Source organism: Anomalospiza imberbis, chromosome 1 (genome assembly GCF_031753505.1).
Source record: "Anomalospiza imberbis isolate Cuckoo-Finch-1a 21T00152 chromosome 1, ASM3175350v1, whole genome shotgun sequence".
NCBI classification, from domain to species: domain Eukaryota; kingdom Metazoa; phylum Chordata; class Aves; order Passeriformes; family Viduidae; genus Anomalospiza; species Anomalospiza imberbis.
This window is the reverse complement of record NC_089681.1, coordinates 151,311,960-151,331,411: the sequence shown is the minus strand read 5'-3', so window position 1 is coordinate 151,331,411 and position 19,452 is coordinate 151,311,960. Positions and strand designations below refer to the sequence as shown.

At 69.4% G+C, this 19,452-nt stretch overlaps 3 protein-coding genes across 4 annotated transcripts in view; 2 read left to right on the top strand and 1 right to left on the bottom strand.

Annotated features, from left to right (window-relative positions):
- The window catches only part of LOC137485130 (uncharacterized), a 34,438-nt gene extending 16,250 nt beyond the window's left edge, over positions 1 to 18,188 (bottom strand). Inside the window, exons 1-18 of the mRNA XM_068209433.1 lie at positions 17,945 to 18,188; positions 16,628 to 17,029; positions 16,408 to 16,534; positions 15,866 to 15,979; positions 15,172 to 15,282; positions 14,926 to 15,048; positions 14,090 to 14,814; positions 11,828 to 12,117; positions 11,094 to 11,375; positions 10,781 to 10,856; positions 8,966 to 9,262; positions 8,657 to 8,845; positions 8,377 to 8,583; positions 7,500 to 7,682; positions 3,390 to 4,427; positions 3,000 to 3,244; positions 1,513 to 1,729; positions 979 to 1,377 (exon numbers count right to left, since the gene is read on the bottom strand). Coding sequence (XP_068065534.1) covers positions 979 to 1,377; positions 1,513 to 1,729; positions 3,000 to 3,244; positions 3,390 to 4,427; positions 7,500 to 7,682; positions 8,377 to 8,583; positions 8,657 to 8,845; positions 8,966 to 9,262; positions 10,781 to 10,856; positions 11,094 to 11,375; positions 11,828 to 12,117; positions 14,090 to 14,814; positions 14,926 to 15,048; positions 15,172 to 15,282; positions 15,866 to 15,979; positions 16,408 to 16,534; positions 16,628 to 17,029; positions 17,945 to 17,968 — 5,049 coding nt within the window. The 5' untranslated portion in view covers positions 17,969 to 18,188. The remainder of the gene's footprint in view (positions 1 to 978; positions 1,378 to 1,512; positions 1,730 to 2,999; positions 3,245 to 3,389; positions 4,428 to 7,499; positions 7,683 to 8,376; positions 8,584 to 8,656; positions 8,846 to 8,965; positions 9,263 to 10,780; positions 10,857 to 11,093; positions 11,376 to 11,827; positions 12,118 to 14,089; positions 14,815 to 14,925; positions 15,049 to 15,171; positions 15,283 to 15,865; positions 15,980 to 16,407; positions 16,535 to 16,627; positions 17,030 to 17,944) is intronic.
- Positions 1,889 to 4,955, top strand: LOC137464996 (tigger transposable element-derived protein 3-like). 2 transcript variants are annotated; one of them, XM_068176656.1, is made up of 4 exons: positions 1,889 to 2,155; positions 2,401 to 2,532; positions 2,683 to 4,586; positions 4,684 to 4,955. In XM_068176656.1, exons 1-3 carry the CDS (start codon positions 2,122 to 2,124, stop codon positions 4,500 to 4,502), a joined length of 1,986 nt encoding a protein of 661 aa, XP_068032757.1. In that variant the 5' UTR covers positions 1,889 to 2,121; the 3' UTR covers positions 4,503 to 4,586; positions 4,684 to 4,955. The 2 variants fall into 2 exon arrangements, with proteins under 2 accessions (XP_068032757.1, XP_068032746.1); XM_068176645.1 differs by lacking the exon at positions 1,889 to 2,155 and having other exon boundaries at positions 2,310 to 2,532.
- On the top strand, positions 6,911 to 12,252 carry LOC137465020 (uncharacterized). The gene is made up of 4 exons (XM_068176698.1): positions 6,911 to 7,090; positions 8,773 to 9,171; positions 10,206 to 10,409; positions 10,804 to 12,252. The coding sequence occupies exons 2-4, from the start codon at positions 8,784 to 8,786 to the stop codon at positions 11,835 to 11,837; spliced, it is 1,626 nt and encodes a 541-aa protein (XP_068032799.1). The 5' UTR covers positions 6,911 to 7,090; positions 8,773 to 8,783; the 3' UTR covers positions 11,838 to 12,252.
- Positions 18,189 to 19,452: the final 1,264 nt, after the last annotated feature.

Below are 19,452 nucleotides of genomic sequence, written 5' to 3'. Positions count from 1 at the left end.
ACGGGGCTGTGAGTTCACAGGAGATGGGAGCTGCCACTGCAGGGATGAGGCTGTCAGTGCAGGATATGGGGCTGTACAGGGCATGGAGCTGTGAGCGCAGGAGATGGGGCTGTGAGCGCAGGAGATGGGGCTGTGAGCGCAGGAGATGGGGCTGTGAGCGCAGGAGATGGGGCTGTGAGCGCAGGAGATGGGGCTCTGAGCCCAGGAGATGGGGCTCTGAGCCCAGGAGATGGGGCTCTGAGCCCAGGAGATGGGGCTGTGAGCCCAGGAGATGGGGCTGTGAGCCCAGGAGATGGGGCTGTACAGGGCATGGGGCTCTGAGCGCAGGAGATGGGGCTCTGAGCCCAGGAGATGGGGCTCTGAGCCCAGGAGATGGGGCTCTGAGCCCAGGATAAGGGGCTCTGAGCCCAGGAGATGGGGCTCTGAGCGCAGGAGATGGGGCTCTGAGCGCAGGAGATGGGGCTCTGAGCGCAGGAGATGGGGCTGTGGGCTCAGGATAAGGGGCTGTGGGCTCAGGATAAGGGGCTGTGAGCGCAGGAGATGGAGCTGTACAGGGCATGGGGCTCTGAGCGCAGGAGATGGGGCTCTGAGCGCAGGAGATGGGGCTCTGAGCGCAGGAGATGGGGCTCTGAGCGCAGGAGATGGGGCTCTGAGCGCAGGAGATGGGGCTGTGGGCTCAGGATAAGGGGCTGTGGGCTCAGGATAAGGGGCTGTGAGCGCAGGAGATGGAGCTGTACAGGGCATGGGGCTCTGAGCGCAGGAGATGGGGCTCTGAGCGCAGGAGATGGGGCTCTGAGCGCAGGAGATGGGGCTCTGAGCCCAGGAGATGGGGCTCTGAGCCCAGGAGATGGGGCTCTGAGCCCAGGAGATGGGGCTGTGAGCGCAGGAGACGGGGCTCTGAGCGCAGGATAAGGGGCTCTGAGCGCAGCACATGTGCAGAATAGCCCCCTTTTGCAGCGGGGAGCAGCACACCGTTACCTTGGGCACTTCCCCTTTTGCCCCCGGGGGCAGCCGCAGGATCCAGAAGTTCCTGTTCTTCAGCAGGTTCTCCATGTTCTCCAGGCGCTTCTGCAGCTGCCCGTACTCCTGGATGAGGGTGCCCAGCGCCGTCCACTTGCTCTCCAGCTGGTTCCCGAACTCCACCGCCGTCTTCTCGCAGCCGATCAGCTTCGTCTCCGCCATCCTCATCCTGCCCTCCAGGTTCATCAGCTGGGCGGCCTGGGTGTCCACCTTCCTGTCCACGGCCTGGATCTCGGTGACCAGCGTCAGGGAGATCTCGGCGGCCGGCAGCTCGGCCTCGCCGCCGGGGCCCTGCTCGGGGGCGGGCAGCGGCTGCTCCAGGCCCAGCTCCTGGGGCTCCATCATGCACTCCAGCTCCTGAGGGGGGAACGCGCGGCGGTGAGCGCGGGGACGCGCCCGCAGCCCGCGGGTGGGGGGGGTGGGGCGGGACGCGGGGCCGGGCCGGGGGGCGGCGGCCGGCGGGAGGAGGCGGGGGGCGGCGGCGGCGCTTACCTCAGCGGGGGCCCAGTCGGCCATGGCGCGGGGGGCGGCGCGGGCGGTGCGGGGCGGCGGCGCGGGCGGGCGGGCGGCGGGGCCGGGCGGCGGCGGCGGCGGCGGCTCAGCAGCGGCGGGGCGGAGCGGCCATGCCGAGGGCGCGGGGCGCGCTGGGAGCGGCGGCGGCGGCGCCCGGCGCCATAGCGACCCCCGGCGGCGGGCGGACCGCGCGCCCATTGGGCGGCGGCGCGGCCAACCGGGGGGCGGGGCCCGGCGTCACGCGCGCTCCCGCCGCCGGTAGCGGGGCCGCGCGAGGCGGCGGCGGCGGCGGCGGAGGAGGAGGAGGAGGAGGAGGAGGAGGAGGCGGCGGAGGCGGGCGGGACAGGAGCGGGCAGGAGGGGACGGGGACAGGTGCGGCAACGCCACCGCGGCCCTCCGGGCTCGGCGGCCCCGCCACCGGCCCCGCGGGCACCGCCGACGCCGCGTTCCGCCGCCCGGCCGCGCGTCGTCATCCCGGTGCGGCATCACTCAGTCACCGCCATCCCTCGCGCTGCTGAGGCCTCGGCGGGAGCAGCACCGGGAGCAGCTGCCGCCGCGTTTCCCGGCGACCGGGACGGTGCCGGTGCCATGAAGGAGGACCGCCAGCATCCCGTCGACCTGGGTGAGGCACCGGGGCCATCCCGGCACCGCTGCTCGCACTGCCGGTCGTGGCCGGGCCATGAGCGAGACCGGCACTCACCGGGTTGATACCGGGAGCAGGAGGTGACGCGGTGGCTCTGGGGTCACCACGGGACCACACCGGGCAGCCCAACCGTGGCCTGCTGTGACCGATGTCATCTCTGGTGGCACGTCCATTGGCGTGGCCACAGGCGTCACCGGCTGTCCCTGCTCTTGTCTCTGTGACAGGTTACGCCGTCACCAAACCCGACATCCTGGCCGAGGTGGAGCGAGGGGACGAGGGGGTGGCGGCGGCAGCGGGGCGTTACGGGGAGCACCGGAGCCCCCGGCCACACGCGGCCCCCGCCGGCCCCTCCCAGGGTGAGCGGGACACGGGGGCGGGCGGGATCGTGGCCGGGCGGGACCAGGAGCAGGAGTCGGGCACCGGGCCGGCTCCTGCCGCGCCGGGGGCGTGGTCCCGCGGCATTCCCGGTGAGGCGGGCGCTCCCCAACGCGCTCCTGTCTCCGCAGGGCACTGGCAGGGGAAGGAGGTGAAGAGCGAGGACGGGGTGTCCCCACCGCCCCGCTCGCCCCCGTCCCGCCACGCCGGCCCCGCCGACTTCCTCGTCCCGCTGCGGGAACGGGGCTGCAGCTACTGCGGCCTCCTCGAGCCGGAGCCGAATCCCGGTGCCGGTAACGGGGGGTTCATCGCCGCACCCCCCGCCTTCGAGAGCCGCCGCTGCCGGCCCGGGGAGCCGCCGCTGGATTGTGCCGAGTGCGGCCGAGGCGTCGGGCAGAAGCCGGACCTGGTGCGGCACCGGCTGGGGCGCGGCACGGAGCTCGGCTACGCGTGCGGCCGCTGCGGCAGAGGCCTCGCCGAGCCGGCGGGGCTGGGGGCCACGGGCGGCCCCCATCGCCCGGGCCCCTGCACCGGGCGCTCCCCGGGCACGGCGGAGGGAGCGACGGCGGCGCCGCGGAAGGAGCGGAAGGAGCTGTCGCTGACCGAGAAGGTGCGCGTGCTGGAGATGCTGGAAGGCCCCAAGGTGTCGCAGAGCGAGCTGGCCAAGCGCTTCGGGGTGTCGCAGCCCCAGATCTGCCGCATCATCAAGAACAGGGAGCGCATCCTGAGCGAGTGGCACCGCAACGGCGACCCCGAGCGCAAGCGTAAGCGGGAGGGGAAGGACGCGGCGCTGGAGGCCGCGCTGCTGCGCTGGGTGGAGGGCACCCGTGCCGCCGACCTGCCCGTGGGCCGCCCGCTGCTGCAGCTCAGGGCCGGGCACCTGGCCCGGCCCGATGCCGAGCCCAGCGGCGGCTGGCTGGCTCGCCTGGGCGCTCGCCACGGCCTCGCCGGCAAGAAGCCGCCGGCGGAGAAAGGGGACGCGGAGCAGCCCACGGCGGAGCACTGGGCCGGCGCGGTGCTGCCCGGGCTCCTCCGCAGCTACGCGCCTGCCGAGATCTTCGCCTGCGGGGAGACCGCGGTGCCGCTGCCGGCCGGCACACCCGGCAAGGGCGAGAGCCCCGGCGAGAGGCTGACGCTGCTGCTCTGCACCAACGCCAGCGGCTCGGAGAAGGTGCCGCTGCGGGCGGTGGGGGACAGCCCCCGGCCGCGCTGCCTGCGGGGCGTCAACCTGGAGCAGATGCCGTGGAGCTACCGCGCCGGCAGCCTGGCCGGCCTGACGGCCCCGCTCTTCGCCGAGTGGCTGCAGGAGTTCAACGAGGGGATGCGGCGGCAGGGCAAGAGCGTCCTGCTCCTCCTGGCCAAGCACGAGGCGCACCCCTACCTCCAGCTGTCCAACGTCAGGATGGTCTTCGTCCCGCCGGCCACCGCCCTGGCCCAGCCCCTGGACCGCGGCATCGCCGGCGACCTCAAGGGCCACTACCGGCGCCGGCTGCTGCGGTGGCTGCCGGCGGAGCGCGGCGCGGGGCAGCCCAGCCTGCTGGATGTGCTGCACATGCTGGCACAAGCCTGGGGCGATGTTCAACCGGGGCTCATCGCCGGCTGCTTCCGCGCCGCCGGCTTCACCCCTGACGCCGGCGCCGAGGCCGTGTCCCTGACCTCGGCACCCGGCCTGCCCAGCCGGGAGCAGCTGGAGCGCGACGGGGACCCGGCGGAGGCCGACCGGGACGAGGGCATGGCGGAGGGCAAGGACGCGGGCGAGCCGGCGGCCGTGCCGCCCTGCCCCTCGGAACGGGAGGTCTGGAGGAGCCTGGCCACGCTGCGGAGGTACCTGGAGTGCCAGGCCACCTCGCCGGACCTCTTCCAGGCCTTCTACGAGCTGGAGGACGCGGTGCACATGGTGTCAGCCGGCGCAGGGCGAGCCTTCCTCGGGGACAGCCCTCCCCAGCAGTGACCGGGCGGCTGCGCGTGCCCGTGAGAGGGGTCGGTGCTCTTTGGGGCCGACACCAGCCCGGCCTGGGCGCTGTTCCCTGCAGTGGTGCCGTGGGGTTTGCCGTGGGTCTGTATGGCCCCATGGGATCACCACGCGTGGGGGCTGTGGAGCTGCCACGCTCTGGGTGTCACCCATGGGGCAGTGGCAGTGCTGGGGACACAAACCTGCTGCCAGAACCTTCTCCCAGGGAGTGGCTGCTGCAGGCAGCAGGAAACGATGAGGAGCTGCTGCCAGCGGGGATTTGCCCTGAGTGGGGCAGTTGTGACTGCCGTGGGGGGACGTGCGTGGTGCTGGGGTGTCCCCGTGCCGGGGACAGCCGCTCCCTCCCATGGGGGAATCGGGTGCCTCCGGCTGCTGTCACCACGTGGTGCCCGGAGGATTGTTACAGGCATTAAAAAGCTGGAATTCAGCAAAGCCAAGCACGGGTGGTTTTATTCTGCTGTCACGTCTGCTGTGAGTGGGGCAGAACTCCCCAGGGCTTTTGGGAGCAGCGGGGCCACCCCAAACCCCCCTTCCCCTCCTGGGGACGCCATGGCCCCCACAGCCACCCCGAGCTGTGCCATCCCCACCCAGGCAGCGCCTGCGGGCAGTGAGGACCTGGCTGATCACCCTGTCCTGGCTGTGCCAGCCTTGGTGGCACCACGGACACCCTGGGGTGCCCTGCACAGCCCCCCGAGTGCACTGTGCGCTCTGTCCCCCACACCAGGGTCCCTGAGGCGGGACGGGGTACGGGGATGACTCCCTGCTTGTCTGCAGCGGGTCAGGGGCACCTGGAGGCCACCAGGCAGCGACAGAGGTGTCCCCACAGGCCCAGGGGCTACTGGGATGGAGGCGACAGGGGGATCCCCACACGGATACAGGGTCACGGGTGGGCAGGAAGCACCCGGGGGCGTGGAGTGCAGTTATAGGGGATGCGGGTATGGGGTGCAGCGGGCGGGACCCCCACAGGGATGCACAACCACGGCTGGGAAAGTGGGGGGACGCAGGGGCTCCTGCACTGGGGGCTCCCCACGGGGACACCCCATCGTGGGGGTACATGGGGTGCACAGGGGTGGGACCCCCACGGGATACACCTCCCCGGGGGTGCGTGGCGGGATCCCCACGGGGACACAGCCCCACAGGGGGACCCACGGTGCTCTCGGGAGTGGGGTACAGGGATGGATCACCCCGAGGGGGCCCTCACGGCGATACATCCGCAGTGGGTACCCGCCGTCCCCTCGGGTGGAATGCAGGGACGTCCCCTCCCACGGGGATGTCCCGTCCCGGTGGAATGTCCGGTGCCGGTGTGATGTCCCTCCCGGTGGGATATCCCGTTCCGGTGCGATGTCCCCTCCCAGTGGGCTGTCCGGTCCCGATGGGATGTCTCCTCCCGCAGGGATTTCCCGCTGTGCTGTCCCTCCCTCGGGGCTGTCCCGTTGTGCTGTCCCCTCCCGGTGTCCCCTCCCGGTGTCCCCTCCCGGTCTGCTGTCCCTCCCTCCCGGTTTGCTGTCCCTCCCGGTTTGCTGTCCCTCCCGGTTTGCTGTCCCGGTTTGCTGTCCCTCCTCCCGGTTTGCTGTCCCTCCTCCCGGTTTGCTGTCCCGGTTTGCTGTCCCTCCTCCCGGTTTGCTGTCCCTCCTCCCGGTTTGCTGTCCCGGTTTGCTGTCCCTCCTCCCGGTTTGCTGTCCCGGTTTGCTGTCGCTCCTCCCGGTTTGCTGTCCCTCCTCCCGGTTTGCTGTCCCGGTGTGCTGTCGCTCCTCCCGGTTTGCTGTCCCTCCTCCCGGTGTGCTGTCGCTCCTCCCGGTGTGCTGTCCCGGTTTCCTGTCGCTCCTCCCGGTGTGCTGTCGCTCCTCCCGGTTTGCTGTCCCTCCTCCCGGTGTGCTGTCCCTCCTCCCGGTGTGCTGTCCCGGTGTGCTGTCCCTCCTCCCGGTGTGCTGTCGCTCCTCCCGGTTTGCTGTCCCGGTGTGCTGTCCCTCCTCCCGGTGTGCTGTCCCTCCTCCCGGTGTGCTGTCGCTCCTCCCGGTGTGCTGTCCCGGTGTGCTGTCCCTCCTCCCGGTGTGCTGTCCCTCCTCCCGGTGTGCTGTCGCTCCTCCCGGTTTGCTGTCCCTCCCGGTTTCCTGTCCCTCCCGGTGTGCTGTCGCTCCTCCCGGTGTGCTGTCGCTCCTCCCGGTTTGCTGTCCCGGTTTGCTGTCCCGGTTTGCTGTCCCTCCTCCCGGTTTCCTGTCCCTCCCGGTGTGCTGTCCCTCCTCCCGGTTTCCTGTCCCTCCCGGTTTGCTATCCCTCCTCCCGGTGTGCTGTCGCTCCTCCGGTGTGCTGTCGCTCCTCCCGTGTGCCGTCCCTCCCTCGGGGCCGTCCCCGTGCGCGGTCCCGCCCCCGCCGTTCGCGGCGGTGCCGCCAGGGGGGGCCCGCGGCCGCGGTGTCGCGCAGGGCCCGCGCCGGCGCTCGGAGGAAATGAAGGCGAGTTCCGCCGAGGCGGGAGCCATTACCCGCCGCCGGACCTGAGCCCCCCCTCCCGCCGCCGCCGGGGCCCCGCTCCGCGCCCCCCCGCGCCCCGCACGCCCGTCCCGGCGCAGGTAAGCGCTGCCCCGGGGCCGGGGGTGCCGGCGGGCCGCGGGCAGCCGCGGGGCCGCGGCCGGTGCCTGCCCCGCGCACCCGCCCGCAGTGGGATCCCGAATGGGGGGGGGTCCGCGGGGCAGGCCCCGGCCCGGCCGCTTTGTCCCCGGTCGGAGAAGCGCGAACAAAGCCAAGGGAGGGCGGCGCGCAGCCCCCCCCGGGCCCCGCCGCGGGCGCCCCGGGGCCGCGGGTGCGGGCGCTGCCGGGGGGCTCGGGGGCCCCGCGGATGGGGAGGGGGCTCGGGGCACGGCAGGGCCGTCAGAGGCACCGCGGGGCTGCGGGCTCTGCACGAGGCTGCTGCGGTGCTCCTGGGGTTTGCTGGGGGTCGAGGGCGCCACGGGAGGCTGGGGTGGGCACAGTGGTCTTTACTGTGCTGCCGTGCTCCTCGTGGGGGCTTGAGGTGCGCACACCTGCCCAGGTGTGCACCACGGCCAAGGGCTTCTCCATGGCCTTGGAGCACTTGCTAGGGCCAGGGTTTTTGATGTGGTCCCAAGTTTCTCGCGAGGAGTTCAGGGTGTTCACCGTGGCCACGGTGTTTACCATGGCCGAGGTCTTTGCCATGGCCCCAGGGTGCTCACCGGGAGCTCCAGGTGTGCACCGTGGCCGAGGTCTTTGCTGTGTCCGCAAGGTCCTCGCTGGGAGCTTGGGGCGTTCACCGTAGTCAAGGTCTCTTCTGTGGCGCCGAGCTCCTCGCTGGGCTCTTCAGGTGTTCATCATGGCCAAGGTCTTCACCATGGCCTTGCAGCACTTGCCATGGCCTTGGTCATTGCCCTGGTGCCTTGAGCTTGAGCTGCTCACCACAGCCAAGGCCTTCCGTGATGCCTTTGCCATGGGGCTCTTACTGTGGCCATGGGTTTCACCACGACTCCAAGGTCCTCAGCAGGAGCTTGAGGTGTTCACTGGGCTCTTGATGGTCTCACCATGGCCACGAGCCTTGCCAAGGCATGCTTCTTGGCCAAGATCTTCACCATGGCCTTGAGGTGCTCGCTGTGGCCAAGGCCCCTGGACCTGTCCTTCAGGTCTTGGTCGGTGCTGTGGCCCCGAGGCCGTGGCTGGGAACCTGAAGTGCTCCTCATGCCCAAGCCTTTCCCCATCCTGGCCGGCATTGCCATGAGCCCCTTGCCGTGGCCTTGAGGTGTCCCCATCACCCTCAGCCTGGCCCTGAGGTGCTCTGAGGCACCCTGTGAGGCAGCTCTGTGGCCCCACGGCAGCTGCCGTGCCCGGGGCGCTCGCCACAGCCCCTCACCGTGGTGCTGATGCGCAGCACGGCCACGTCCCTGCCCGCGGCCCCCGTGGCGGCTGCCTGGGGGCTCCCGGGTGCCTCTGGCTGGAGAGAGCCGGGGGGCCCTCGCCGTCCCCCCGCGCTGCCACCAGCCACCGCTGCCCTTTCCTTTTCTCCCCTCCCAGGTGCTCTCGAGCCGGGCGAGGCGATGCGGTGCGCCCGTGCCGCGTGCTGTGCCGAAGCGGCTCTTTAGATCCTCCCCGGCCCAAGCCTCCCCTGCCATGGATGCCTCCGGGGCTCTTGCTTCGGCTCCCTCCTCCGCGGCTCCCTCGGGCTCCCGCAGCCCCATGTTCCCCCCAGGAGCTGACAGAGAGGAGTGGGGACCGAGGTTCAATTGTGCCCCTTCCACCTCTGCCGCAGCCTCGCAGGCGATGCCAGCGTCTGGCCGGAAGAGGAAGGCCAACTTCTCCAATGACGAGACCGAGACGCTGGTCTGGAATGTGGTCCGGCATTTCAGCGCCCTGTACGGGTCCGAGGCCCTGCGGGCTCACCCCGTGCGGCGGAAGCAGCTCTGGACCCAAATCCAAAGCCGCGTCAACTTCCTGGGCTACACCGAGCGCTCCATCGACGACCTCAAGCACAAGTGGCGCGACCTGCGGCTGGACGTCAAGAAGAAGATCACCTCCAAGAAGCACCTGCCCATGAACCGCGCCGGGGGGCCGCTCCACAAGCCGCGCCTCACGCCCCTGGAGAAGATGGTGGCTTCCACCTTCCTGCAGGCCAGCCACGACTCGGAGCCCGAGATCATCCTGGACCCAGGTGAGTGGTGGCGGTTCTGCGGGCAGTGGACGGTTGCAGCGCTGGCTGCGCTGGCTGCGGGACGTCCGGCCGCGCCGGCGTTCTCAGCTGGCTGTTGTGGATTGTGGAAAGAGACTCTGGGGTTTGTGTTGGGGTTGCAGCGTCGACCAGAGTCACGGCCCTGTTGTACCCAAGTGGCAGCCACCAGGGTAGGGAACTGCGTGTGCTGGGATTAGAAATCCTCCGTGGAAATAACCTGGGATCAGCGGGTCGTAGAAATCTCAGAGTGGTTTGAGTTGGAGGGGATCTTAAAGCTTATCCTGTTCCACCCTGTTCCATGGGCAGGGACACCTTCCACTATCCCAGGGTGCTCCAAGCTCCATCCAGCCTGACCTTGGACACTTCCAGAGATCCAGAGGCAGCCACAGCTTCTCTGGGAAAACTGTGATAGATCAGCAGGATTCATAGGAACACCTCAAGCTTTGCAGGAGTGGTTCTTTTTTGTTCTCCTTTCTTCTTTAATTTGATGCTTTCAGTGGCTTCTCTGGTTTCACTGGGGGCATCACAGGCTCAGTCCATTGTGGCCCAGACTTGGCTGTCATGTGCCAAGCACAGGGCTCTAGGCTGAAGGAAGAAATCCTGTGTAATGGCATGAAGCTGTTCCAGGGGATGGTCAGGCTGGAAATCAGGGAAAGGTTCTTCCCCCAGAGGTTGCTGGGCACTGCCCAGGCTCCCCAGGGAATGGTCACAGCTCCAACCCCGCCAGAGCTCCAGGAGAGTTTGGACAGTGCTCTCAGAGAGGCACGGGGTGGGATTTTGGGGTGTCTGTGCAGGGCCAGGAGCTGGATCAGCGATCCCTGTGGGTCCCCCCCAGCTCAGGTTATTCCCCAGCCCCATGATTCTCTGGCCCTAGGGGCTGTCAGCCCCCTGGGGGCTCAGCGTGCCGCTGGGGCAGGTGAGGCTGAGCCATGGCGCGGGATGGCCTTGCGGGAGCATCTGTACCTCGGGGCCACCGTGTCCCCGCCAGCTGAGGCCGCATCCTCTGTGTCCCGCAGATCTGTTCTTCCCCGGCGCGTCCAAGCAGCCCTTCATGCACCTGCAGCCCGGCGTGAGCCACCCCAGCATCTACATCGACACCAACGGGCAGCCCTCGGCCCTGCCCGACGTGGAGGGCTCGGCCGTGCCGCGCCTGCCGGGACAGAGCCCCGACCCCGCCGGCGGCTGCGAGTACGGCCGAGGAGAGGGGCAGGGCGGCTCCGGTACGGCGGGAGCCAGCACGGGCTGGGGGATGCTGGGAGCAGGGCCGGGTGGAGATGGGCTGGGAGGTGTGGGGTCGGGGTGGAGACTGGCTGGGAACAGGGTCTGGATGGAGATCTGCTGCGTCTGAATGGAGATCCACTGGGTCAGGATGGATATCTGCTGGGAAGTGTGGGATCTGGATGGAGATCCTCTGGCAGCAGGGTTTGGGTGAAGATCCAGTGGCAGTGGGGTTCTGGATGGGGATCTGCTGGGAGTGGAGTCAGGATGGAGATCCTCTGGGTCAGGATGGAGATCCACTGAGTCAGGATGGAGATCCACTGGGATCCACGTGCCGGGGAGGGTCTGGGACCAGGGCAGTGCTGTGGCTCACCGGAGGTTTCTCTTCTCTCCCAGCCGAGTCGGGACCGGAGCTGCGCACTCCAGACGCGTCGGCCATCTCCCCGTCCCTGCGAAACGAGTCCCTGGTCTCCTACGCCTCCATGTCGGAGGAAGAGGAACGGGAAGGCCGGGAGGTGGAGAGGGGCCACGGTGGGGCCGCGGGGATGCAGCCGGGGCCCGAGGCCCCCATGTCAGCGGAGGAGGACATGAAACTGTCCCGCCAGGCCATGCTGATCCGCCGGTGCAGCTCCCAGGGCTCCGTGACCTCCCTGCCCGAGGACTCCCTCAACCCCGCGGACGCTCACTCGGACTGGGGGCACGAGGGGGTGTCCGACCTGCCCGCCCTGGGCCGCGGGCTCGACTCGGCGCATCCCGAGGAGCAGGCGGGCGGCCCGGGCCCGGAGATGGGCACCTTGCCCAGGGTACTGATGGGGCCCACCTGGGAGAAAGCTCCGGCGGAGGAGGAGCCCCCGGCCCGCTCCCCGCTGCACGGCGCCCTGACCGAGGAGTCGCTGCCCTCCTCCGCCTCCCCGCCCGGAGACGCCCCGGCCGCCGCCGGCCCTGCCCGCGGGCTGGGCTGCTCCCGCCTGCGCGAGGACCGCCGCGAGAGCTGGAGGACTAGCATCCATCACCTGCTCGACCTGGAGGAGCAGTGGGACCAGCTGTACCACCAGGAGCTGGCCATGTGGCAGGAGGAACGGGCCACCCAGCGCGAGGAGCGGGCGCGCGACCGGGAGCTGCAGTTCCGCCTGCTCGGCGTCCTCACGGACATCCGCGACGAGCTGCGCTACCTGCGCCAGGAGCGCGCCGGCGCCCGCCAGAGCCCGGCCCCGCCGCCCCCCGAGCCCCGCCGCGACCCCAGCCCGCTCCTCGAGCAGCCCAAAGCCGAGCCCAGCTTCCCCGAGCCCAGCCCGGCCGGGAGCGCCGGCTGGGCAGACACCGCCGTGCCCAGCCGGAGCCCCTTCGGCAACCGCGGCCGGGGCCGGCGCCGCGGGCGGCCGCGCGGCTCCGCTTCCCGACACAGACGCCTCTTCCTCACCAACAGCTAGGGACGGGCGGGAGCCGCTCCGCCACGGACACGGAGTGCCCGCGGCCGCCCCGGGGGGACGGTGTGCGGTGACGCGGGCGGCACCCGGATGGATCCCCGCGGCAAGGGACAGAGGAGGCGGGCGGCCGGCGCTGCCCAGCGGGCTCGGAGCGCTCCGGGCAGGTGCCCGCGCGTCCCCGCGCGTGTGAGGTGCGGGAGCGCCCCGAGGTGACGCCTCCGTGCCCGCGGGGGACACGTGTGACAGCGCGGCCTGACGGCGCTAGTCCAGTAGGATTTACTACCTGTCGGGGGGTGGGAGTTAGAAACACTTAGTCGCTGATGTGCGAACATTTTATGCAAATCATTTAATGACCTAATTTGCATATAACCATAAAACTTCTGTTAAAAAAAAAACGCCTCCAAAAAAAACCCAGAAATGATGGTTTTGCGTGTGATCTCTGTGTGCGGGCGGGAGCTGGGCCAGGTGGGGTCGTTTGTCCCATGGCTCTGCAGCCCTGGATGGGGACAAGGCCATGGGACAGACGAGCTTCACCCCATTCCTTTGGGACAGCCCAGCACCCTGGGATCAGGGCTGGGGAACAGGAGCTCTGCTCTCCAGGCTTGGAGCCAGCAGCTCTGCGGAGCTGGAGAGGGGTGAGGGCATGCACATCTTGGGGGGAATGTGCAGGGTGCCCTGCCCAGGAGTGTTTGGGGTCCCCAGGCAGTTTGCAGTGTCCCCAGCAAGTTCAGAGGGTCCCCAGGAATGGGCAGGGCCCAGGCAGCCTGACAGGTTCCAGGAGTGTGTGGTGTCCCGAGGGATTATCCAAGGTTTCTCCGCTGTGTCCAGTGTCCCCAGGGAGTGTGGGAGGTCCCTGCCATCATGCAGGGCCGCTTGGGCAGTGTGCAGGGTCCCCAGGGAACGTCCAATTTCCCCAGCAGTGTCCCCAGGGAGTGTGCAGGGTCCCCAAGCATTGTGCAGTCTTCCCAGCGTGTGTGCAGCATTCCCAGAAAGTGTCCAAGGTCCCCAGCAGCATTTGGGGTCTCCATGCAGGGTGCAGTGTCCCCAGCAGTGCTTGGGGTCCCCAGGGATGTGCAGGGTTCCTGGCATCGTGCAAGGCCCCTGGACAGTGTGTAGGGTCCCAGGGAATGCCCAAGGTCCCCAGCAGTGTGCAGGGTCCCCAGGGAAAGTCTGAGGTCCCCATGGCAGGAGTAGTGTCCCCACAGCATGTGCAGTGTCCCCAGGCACCCCAGTCCTGCACCCCCTGTCTCCTCCCTCCATCTCCAGCCCACATCAGGGTGACAGCGCTGCTGGACCCTCTGTGCTGTGTCCCCTGTGCTGTCCCCTCTTCCAGCCCCCCAGCATCCAGGGCCCCGTGACTGCCACGCCCTGGTGGGGTGGGACAGGAAGGTTCAGCCCCAGGGAGGGGACAGTGGGACAGCAGGAGCTGTGGCATTTGCAGGGTCACCCAGCTCTGGTCGTGGCCTCCCAGGAGGATGGTGACACACAGCTTGGGAACCCTGGGGTGCCTGAGGAAGGGCCCTGGACTCACACGGCTGTGGGGAAAGAATTGTGTGAAATAACTCCTGTCCCCAAATCAGGGGCAGGAGGGACCTGGGGATGGGTCAAGGTCAGGGGACAGGAAGGACCCAGGGATGGGTCGGTGACAGGGGTGGGGGTCTCTACACAGCCGCACCGGCACGAGGCCACCGCAGCCGGTGACACAGAGACCTCCTGAGCCGCCACACCCCCGGACCCACAACGCTGCCATTCCCACTACCCTGTGTCCCACCACGACATTCCCCCTTTCCCATCCTGCTGCCGCTGCCTTCCCCGGGGACGGGGCGGGACTGCGGCCACGGAGCACGGGGGACCCGCGGCGGGGGTGCTGAAGGCTCTGCAGCCCAGCACGACTTTATTCCGTATCGCTTCGTCCATACAAAACTACACCCCAAGCACTGTACAGCGGGACGGCGCGGGGGGGGGGGGCAGTAAAAATAAGCAGCGGGGGCGAGGGGACAGAGCAGCAGGCGGGGGTGGCGCGGGGGGACACGGCGGGGGGCTGCCCCCCACGCCGTGCGGCGACATTGTCCGTGGGGGGAGCGCTGGGGGTGAAGTGTCCGTCCGTGGCGGGGGAGCTGGGGGCTCGGCCCCAACCCCGGGGCTCCCCGCCTGCCCCCCCGCCCCGGCCGGGCACCTCGGTTCGCTCGGAAGCTGCGTGGCCGGGGGCTGTCCCCGTCCCGGGGGGGTGGCAGTCCGCGGCGGGGTGGCCCCTAGTCCCCGGGGGGCAGGATCCCGGGCGGGGGCAGCGGCGGCGGCCCCGGCTCGGCGCCGTGGACCCGCTGGTGATCCTTGAGCGATTCCTTGTAGCGGAAGCTGCGGCCGCAGGCGGGGCACTGGTACGGGCGCTCCCCGGTGTGGATGCGCTGGTGCTTGAGCAGGTTCTGCTTGCGGATGAAGCTCTTGCCGCACTGGGCGCAGGCGAAGGGGCGCTCCCCGGTGTGCAGCCGCTGGTGGTTCTGCAGGTGTTCCTTGCGGCTGTAGCACTTGCCGCACTCGGAGCACTTGTAGGGCCGCTCGCCGCGGTGGATCATCTGGTGCCGCACCAGCCCCGAGTGGCAATTGAAGCTCTTGCCGCACTCGGCGCACGGGTAGGGCCGCTCGGCCGCGTGGCTGCGCTGGTGGATCCGCAGGCTCTTCTTGCCGCTGAAGCTCTTCCCGCACTCGGCGCAGCCGTGCGGCCGCTCCTCGGCGGGGCCCGGCGGCGCCGCGGGGACGCCCCCGGCATCGGCCCCCGGGCCCGGCTCGGGGCCCGGAGCTTTGCCCAGTCTGTGCTGCGCCGGCAGAGCCACCGCCGCTGGCACCGCCGGCTGTCCCTCGGGGGTCCCGAAGCCCGTGCCGGGGAAGAGCAGCTCCCCGGAGCTGCCCGGCAAACCCACCTCCTCGGGGGGCTCGGCGTGGGGGCACCGCTCCTCCGTCTTCACCAGCAGCCCCTCGCCGGCTGCAGGGGACAGAGAGACTGGTCAGTCCTACCGGGGACACTGGGGATGTCCCCAAGTCACAGCTCGTCCTGCGGGGGTGCTCCCCCAGCCCCACGGTGGGGATCGCTCACCAGGACCAGGGCCCGGGGGCAGCATCTCCCTCTCGGGCAGCTCCCAGGGCTCCCGGACACAGGGCTCTTCCTCCTGCTTGATCCACGACAAGAAGTCGTGCGCGGTGATCAGGGCGTCAGCGCCTGCAGGGAGGGACAGGGACGGGGACACGGGGACAGGGACTCAGCCACGCGGGGCCCCACACCCTGCTCCGGGAGGCAGGGGAGGGAATGGCTCCGGTGGGGCAGGCTCAGCGCCGGGCTCACCTGCACAGGGGTCTGGCGGCATCCCCCGCTCCTCCGGGAACTGCTGCTCCCCCACGAAGGCCACCTCCTGCTTGATCCGGGACAGGATGTCGGAGGTGGAGATCAGCGACTCTGTTCACAAGGAGAGACTTGGCCGGGGCCGGGATGGAACCACACGTGCGACCCACGGCCACCACACCCGGGGTGCGTGACCCCTGGACTCCGGCCTCGGGGGACATCCCCATCCACAGCAGTTATGGACGTCCAACACCCCCAAGGAGCTGTGGGGACAGGTGGCTGTGGGACAGCCCTTGGTGACGGGTGACCCTGAGATGGCCCACGGGGACGGGTAACCCTGAGACAGCCTTTGGAGACAGGCACAATCCCCGGGAACAGATGACTGTGACAGACCCCATCGGGGACAGGTGACAACGGCACGGCTGATGGGACTGGGTGACTGTGCCACGGCCCATGGGCCCTGACACAATGTGGTGGCAGCAGGGGACATGTGGATCTCCCAGTGACAGATATCCAAGATCTCCAGCACAACAGTCCCAGATTTTCTGGGGTTGCTCATGGCAGCTCCCAGTCACAGCTGGAGAACTGGGCCCGGTGGGGATGGGACTGTTTGGGAGGGAGGAGGGGCGTCCCTGGGGTGAGGAGGGTGGGACGTGAGGTGGGGACAGTGGGGACAGGCCCTCCCGCAGTGCCTCACCCGTGCAGGCGTCCGGCGGCAGCTCCCTCTGCTCCAGCTCCCGCTGCTCAGGGACGCAGGGCCCGTCCCCGCGCTCGCTGCGGGGCTGGGCCTCGCTTCTCGAGAGGGCCCCATCTGCCAGGGACACAGACCGATGTCACCCCATGCCTGTCACCCCCTCCCTGTCAGCCAGGCTTTGGGGGACACTCTGGGGACACACCAGGCCACCAGGACCCGGCGTCCCTCCTGGCAGAGAACATGCCTAGATCCCACGGCACCTCCATGCTGGAGGTAGTGCAGACACTCAGGTCCTGGGTTCTGGGGGACAAAGACCCTCTCCAGCCCCCTGGGCAGCACCGTGGCAGCACTGGCGTGGCACGGTGTGTCACCCTGTCCCCACACACAGCATGAGCCATGGAGCGTTCCCTCTGGAATGGTCCCAGGACACAGCGAGTGCCACCACTGACAAGGGGCGGGAAACCAGGTCACCCACGTTGGGGACCCACTGAGGAGACACAGCCATCGCTCCATCCTGCCGGGAGAGGGGGAAAAGGGATATTTACCCAGGGACAGCAAAGCCTCATAGTTCTCCTTCACCAGGTTGTTGTACAGCTCTTTCTGCCACTCCTCCAGGTTCTTCCACTCCTCCGCTGAGAAGTAGACGGCGATGTCAACAAATGTCACTGGCACCTGTGGGGACAAGACCCCCTCGCTCAGCGGCGCCCGCTCCCCAGGGACACCGAGGGTCCCCCCACTGTCCTGCAGCCCCCTGGGACACTCTACCTTGGGGACCTCGCCCCGGGGGCCGGGGGGCAGCCGCAGCACCCAGAAGTTCCTGTTCTTCAGGAGGTTCTCCACGTTCTCCAGGCGCCGCTGGAGCAGCCCGTACTCCTGGATGAGGGTGCCCAGCACGGCCCACTTGCTCTCCAGCTGGTTCCCAAATTCCATGGCCGTCTTCTCGCAGTCCAGCAGCTTCTTCTCGGCCGTGCCAGAGCGGCCCTCCAGGCTGAGCAGGCGGGTGGCCAGGAGGTCGATCTTCCTCTCCATGGCCTGCACCGTGGCCACCACGGTCCAGAGCGAGGCCTCCGCGGAGTGGAGCTGCGCCTCCCGCACGTGCGCACGCTCCGGCAGCAGCGGCGGCTGCAGCGGCATCAGGTGAGGGGCCTCCATGTTCCACTCCTGCACCTGGGCCACGGGGAGGGCACGAGTGGGAGGAGGCCCACGGTCACCCCCTGGAGCCTCTGTTCCCCGCTTCCAGGGCTTTTGGCCACCAGCAGCCCCAGAACTGCGGGGCACCCCTGTGTGCAATGCCCACCGGCCTGAGGGGCCAGTGAGCGGCAGTCCAGGGTGGCCATGGGGTCGGTGGCCATGGGGTCAGTGCCCATCCCTGTCCCCATGGAACACCTGCCAGAACTAGGCAGGTCACCATGGGGACCCTCTCCCAACTTCTCACCCCAATCCCCAATGCCTTGGGAGCCATTCCTGGGTCTGCCCAGGCTGGAACCCACTCGGGAGGAGGATGGGGCTGGGTGGGCAGGGAGCAGCCAGGGCAAGCGTGGGCCAGGGGCGTGCAGGACCACCCTGGGGACATACAGGGACGTGCCAGGACAGAGGTGCCTGGGACATCCCTGGGCTGAAGCCTGCTCAGAGCATTACGGGGCACCCTGGGGCATCCCAGGGCATCCCGGGGGCACGGGGATATCCCGGGGCAGAGGTGCCTGGGGACATGCTGGGAACACACGGGCATCCCGGGGCAGCGGGGCATCCCGGGAGCACCGGGGCCATGGCGGGTCACGTCCCTGGGGACATCCTGGAGCACCCCGGGGCATCCCGAGGGCACGTGGACATCCCGGGTCAGCGGTGCCCGGCGCATCGCGGGGACGCACGGACATCCCGGGGCACGGGTGCTCAGCCACGTCCCGGGGCACCGGGACCACCGCGGGTCCAGTCCCCGGAGGTGGCGGGGGCCCCGCGGGCTGGGGGTGCCGGAAGGTCCCGGCCGGGGCGCGCGGGCCGGGCCGGGCAGCGGCGGGAGCGGGGCGGGCGGGGCGGCTCCGCCTGCGGCCGGTTCCCGGTGCCGGTGCCCCGGGCCGCGCTTACCTGGGCGGGCGCCCACTCGGCCATGGCCCCGCGGAGCTGGGCCGGGCCCCGGCGGCCGCGGCCGGGGCTGGGGCTGGGGCTGGGGCCGGGCGGCGACGGCGGCGAGCGCGGAGCGGGGCCGGGCCGGGGCCGGGGCCGGGAGCGGGGCCGGGGCCGCTGTCGGTGCCTGCGCACGGGCCGGGCCCCGCCGCCCCGCCGAGCAGCCACGGGCAGCCGGGGAATCGCATCCGCCTCCTCCGGGCTGGGCGGCAGCGGGCGGGGAGCGGCGGCAGCGCGGAGCGCCGAGCACTGCCGCCTACCGGCACCGGCAGCGGCTCCGCCACCGGCGCGGCCCCGCTACCGCCACCGGGACTGGCACCGGCGGCGGCTCTGCCACCGGGACTGGCACTGCCACAGTCCGCTGGCAGCGGCAGTGGGTACCGGCACCACCACTGGCACCGGCACTGGCACTGGCACCTCCACCGCTGCCACCGACACCGGACTGGCACCACTCTGGGAATTGGTATCAGCTCTGGCACCAGCACCAGCCGCTGCATGACATCAGCACCGGCGCTGCCACGAGCGCGGGACACTGGACTGGATCGGGGTCCAGGGAGCACCGATTTGGGTGCACCGAGGGCCAGGAGCCGTGGGAGAAGAGGACATGAGCACCCACAGCAGGACCCCCGTCCTGGCCAGAAGACCCTCGTGGGGGGACATTCGGAGTTTGGGAACCACCCCGTGTGCTCATCCTGACCCTGGAACCTTTCGTTTTAACAGCGCCGGGGCTGGGGCTGGTGCCAGGCCACAGAAAAGTGTTACGGTCCCACCTTCCTGGGATTATCCCGGGAAAAGCTCGTGCAGTGCCTCGCTGTGCTGTTCCAGGATCCATATGGATGGGCATGACGTGGCTCCCCTGGGCTGGACAGGGAGGGGGATGACCCCGGCCCCGGGGGAAGGGAGGCCAGTGGGACAAGAAGGGTTAACGGGCTGAGCAGCATCACGGGAGCCTGAGCAGCCATTTCCCTCCAGGATGTCATTGCTCCCTGTCCCCTCCAGCACCGTGTGCCCCAGCTGGGACACCCCAAGCTCCCCGGGCCTGCCCCATGGCCCCAGGACTGAGCCTTTTTTAATGAAGATGTTATCTCCCATATGCAATCCAAATATGAGTCCATTTCCAATTTTCCTGTCCCTGTTCCCTGGAGCAGAGCGTGACCCCTCCTCGGCTGTCCCCTCCTGTCAGGAGTTGTGCAGAGCCACAAGGTCCCCCCTGAGCCCCCTTTTCTCCAGGCTGAGCCCCTTTCCAGCTCCCTCAGCCTCTGAGGTTTCTTCATCTCAGCCATGGGTTCACCTGCTGCCAGCACAGACATGGTTTGCTTGGTTTATTCCCCAAATTTTCCTAACATCTCTTACCACACAGACGATATTTCCTTGGGAATGTCAGTTCAGCAGCTCTGATCCCCAGGACAGCACCTGCTGAAGATCCCACTCCCTGTGGCAGTGGGGACTTGAAGCTCTGCCCCCTCAGG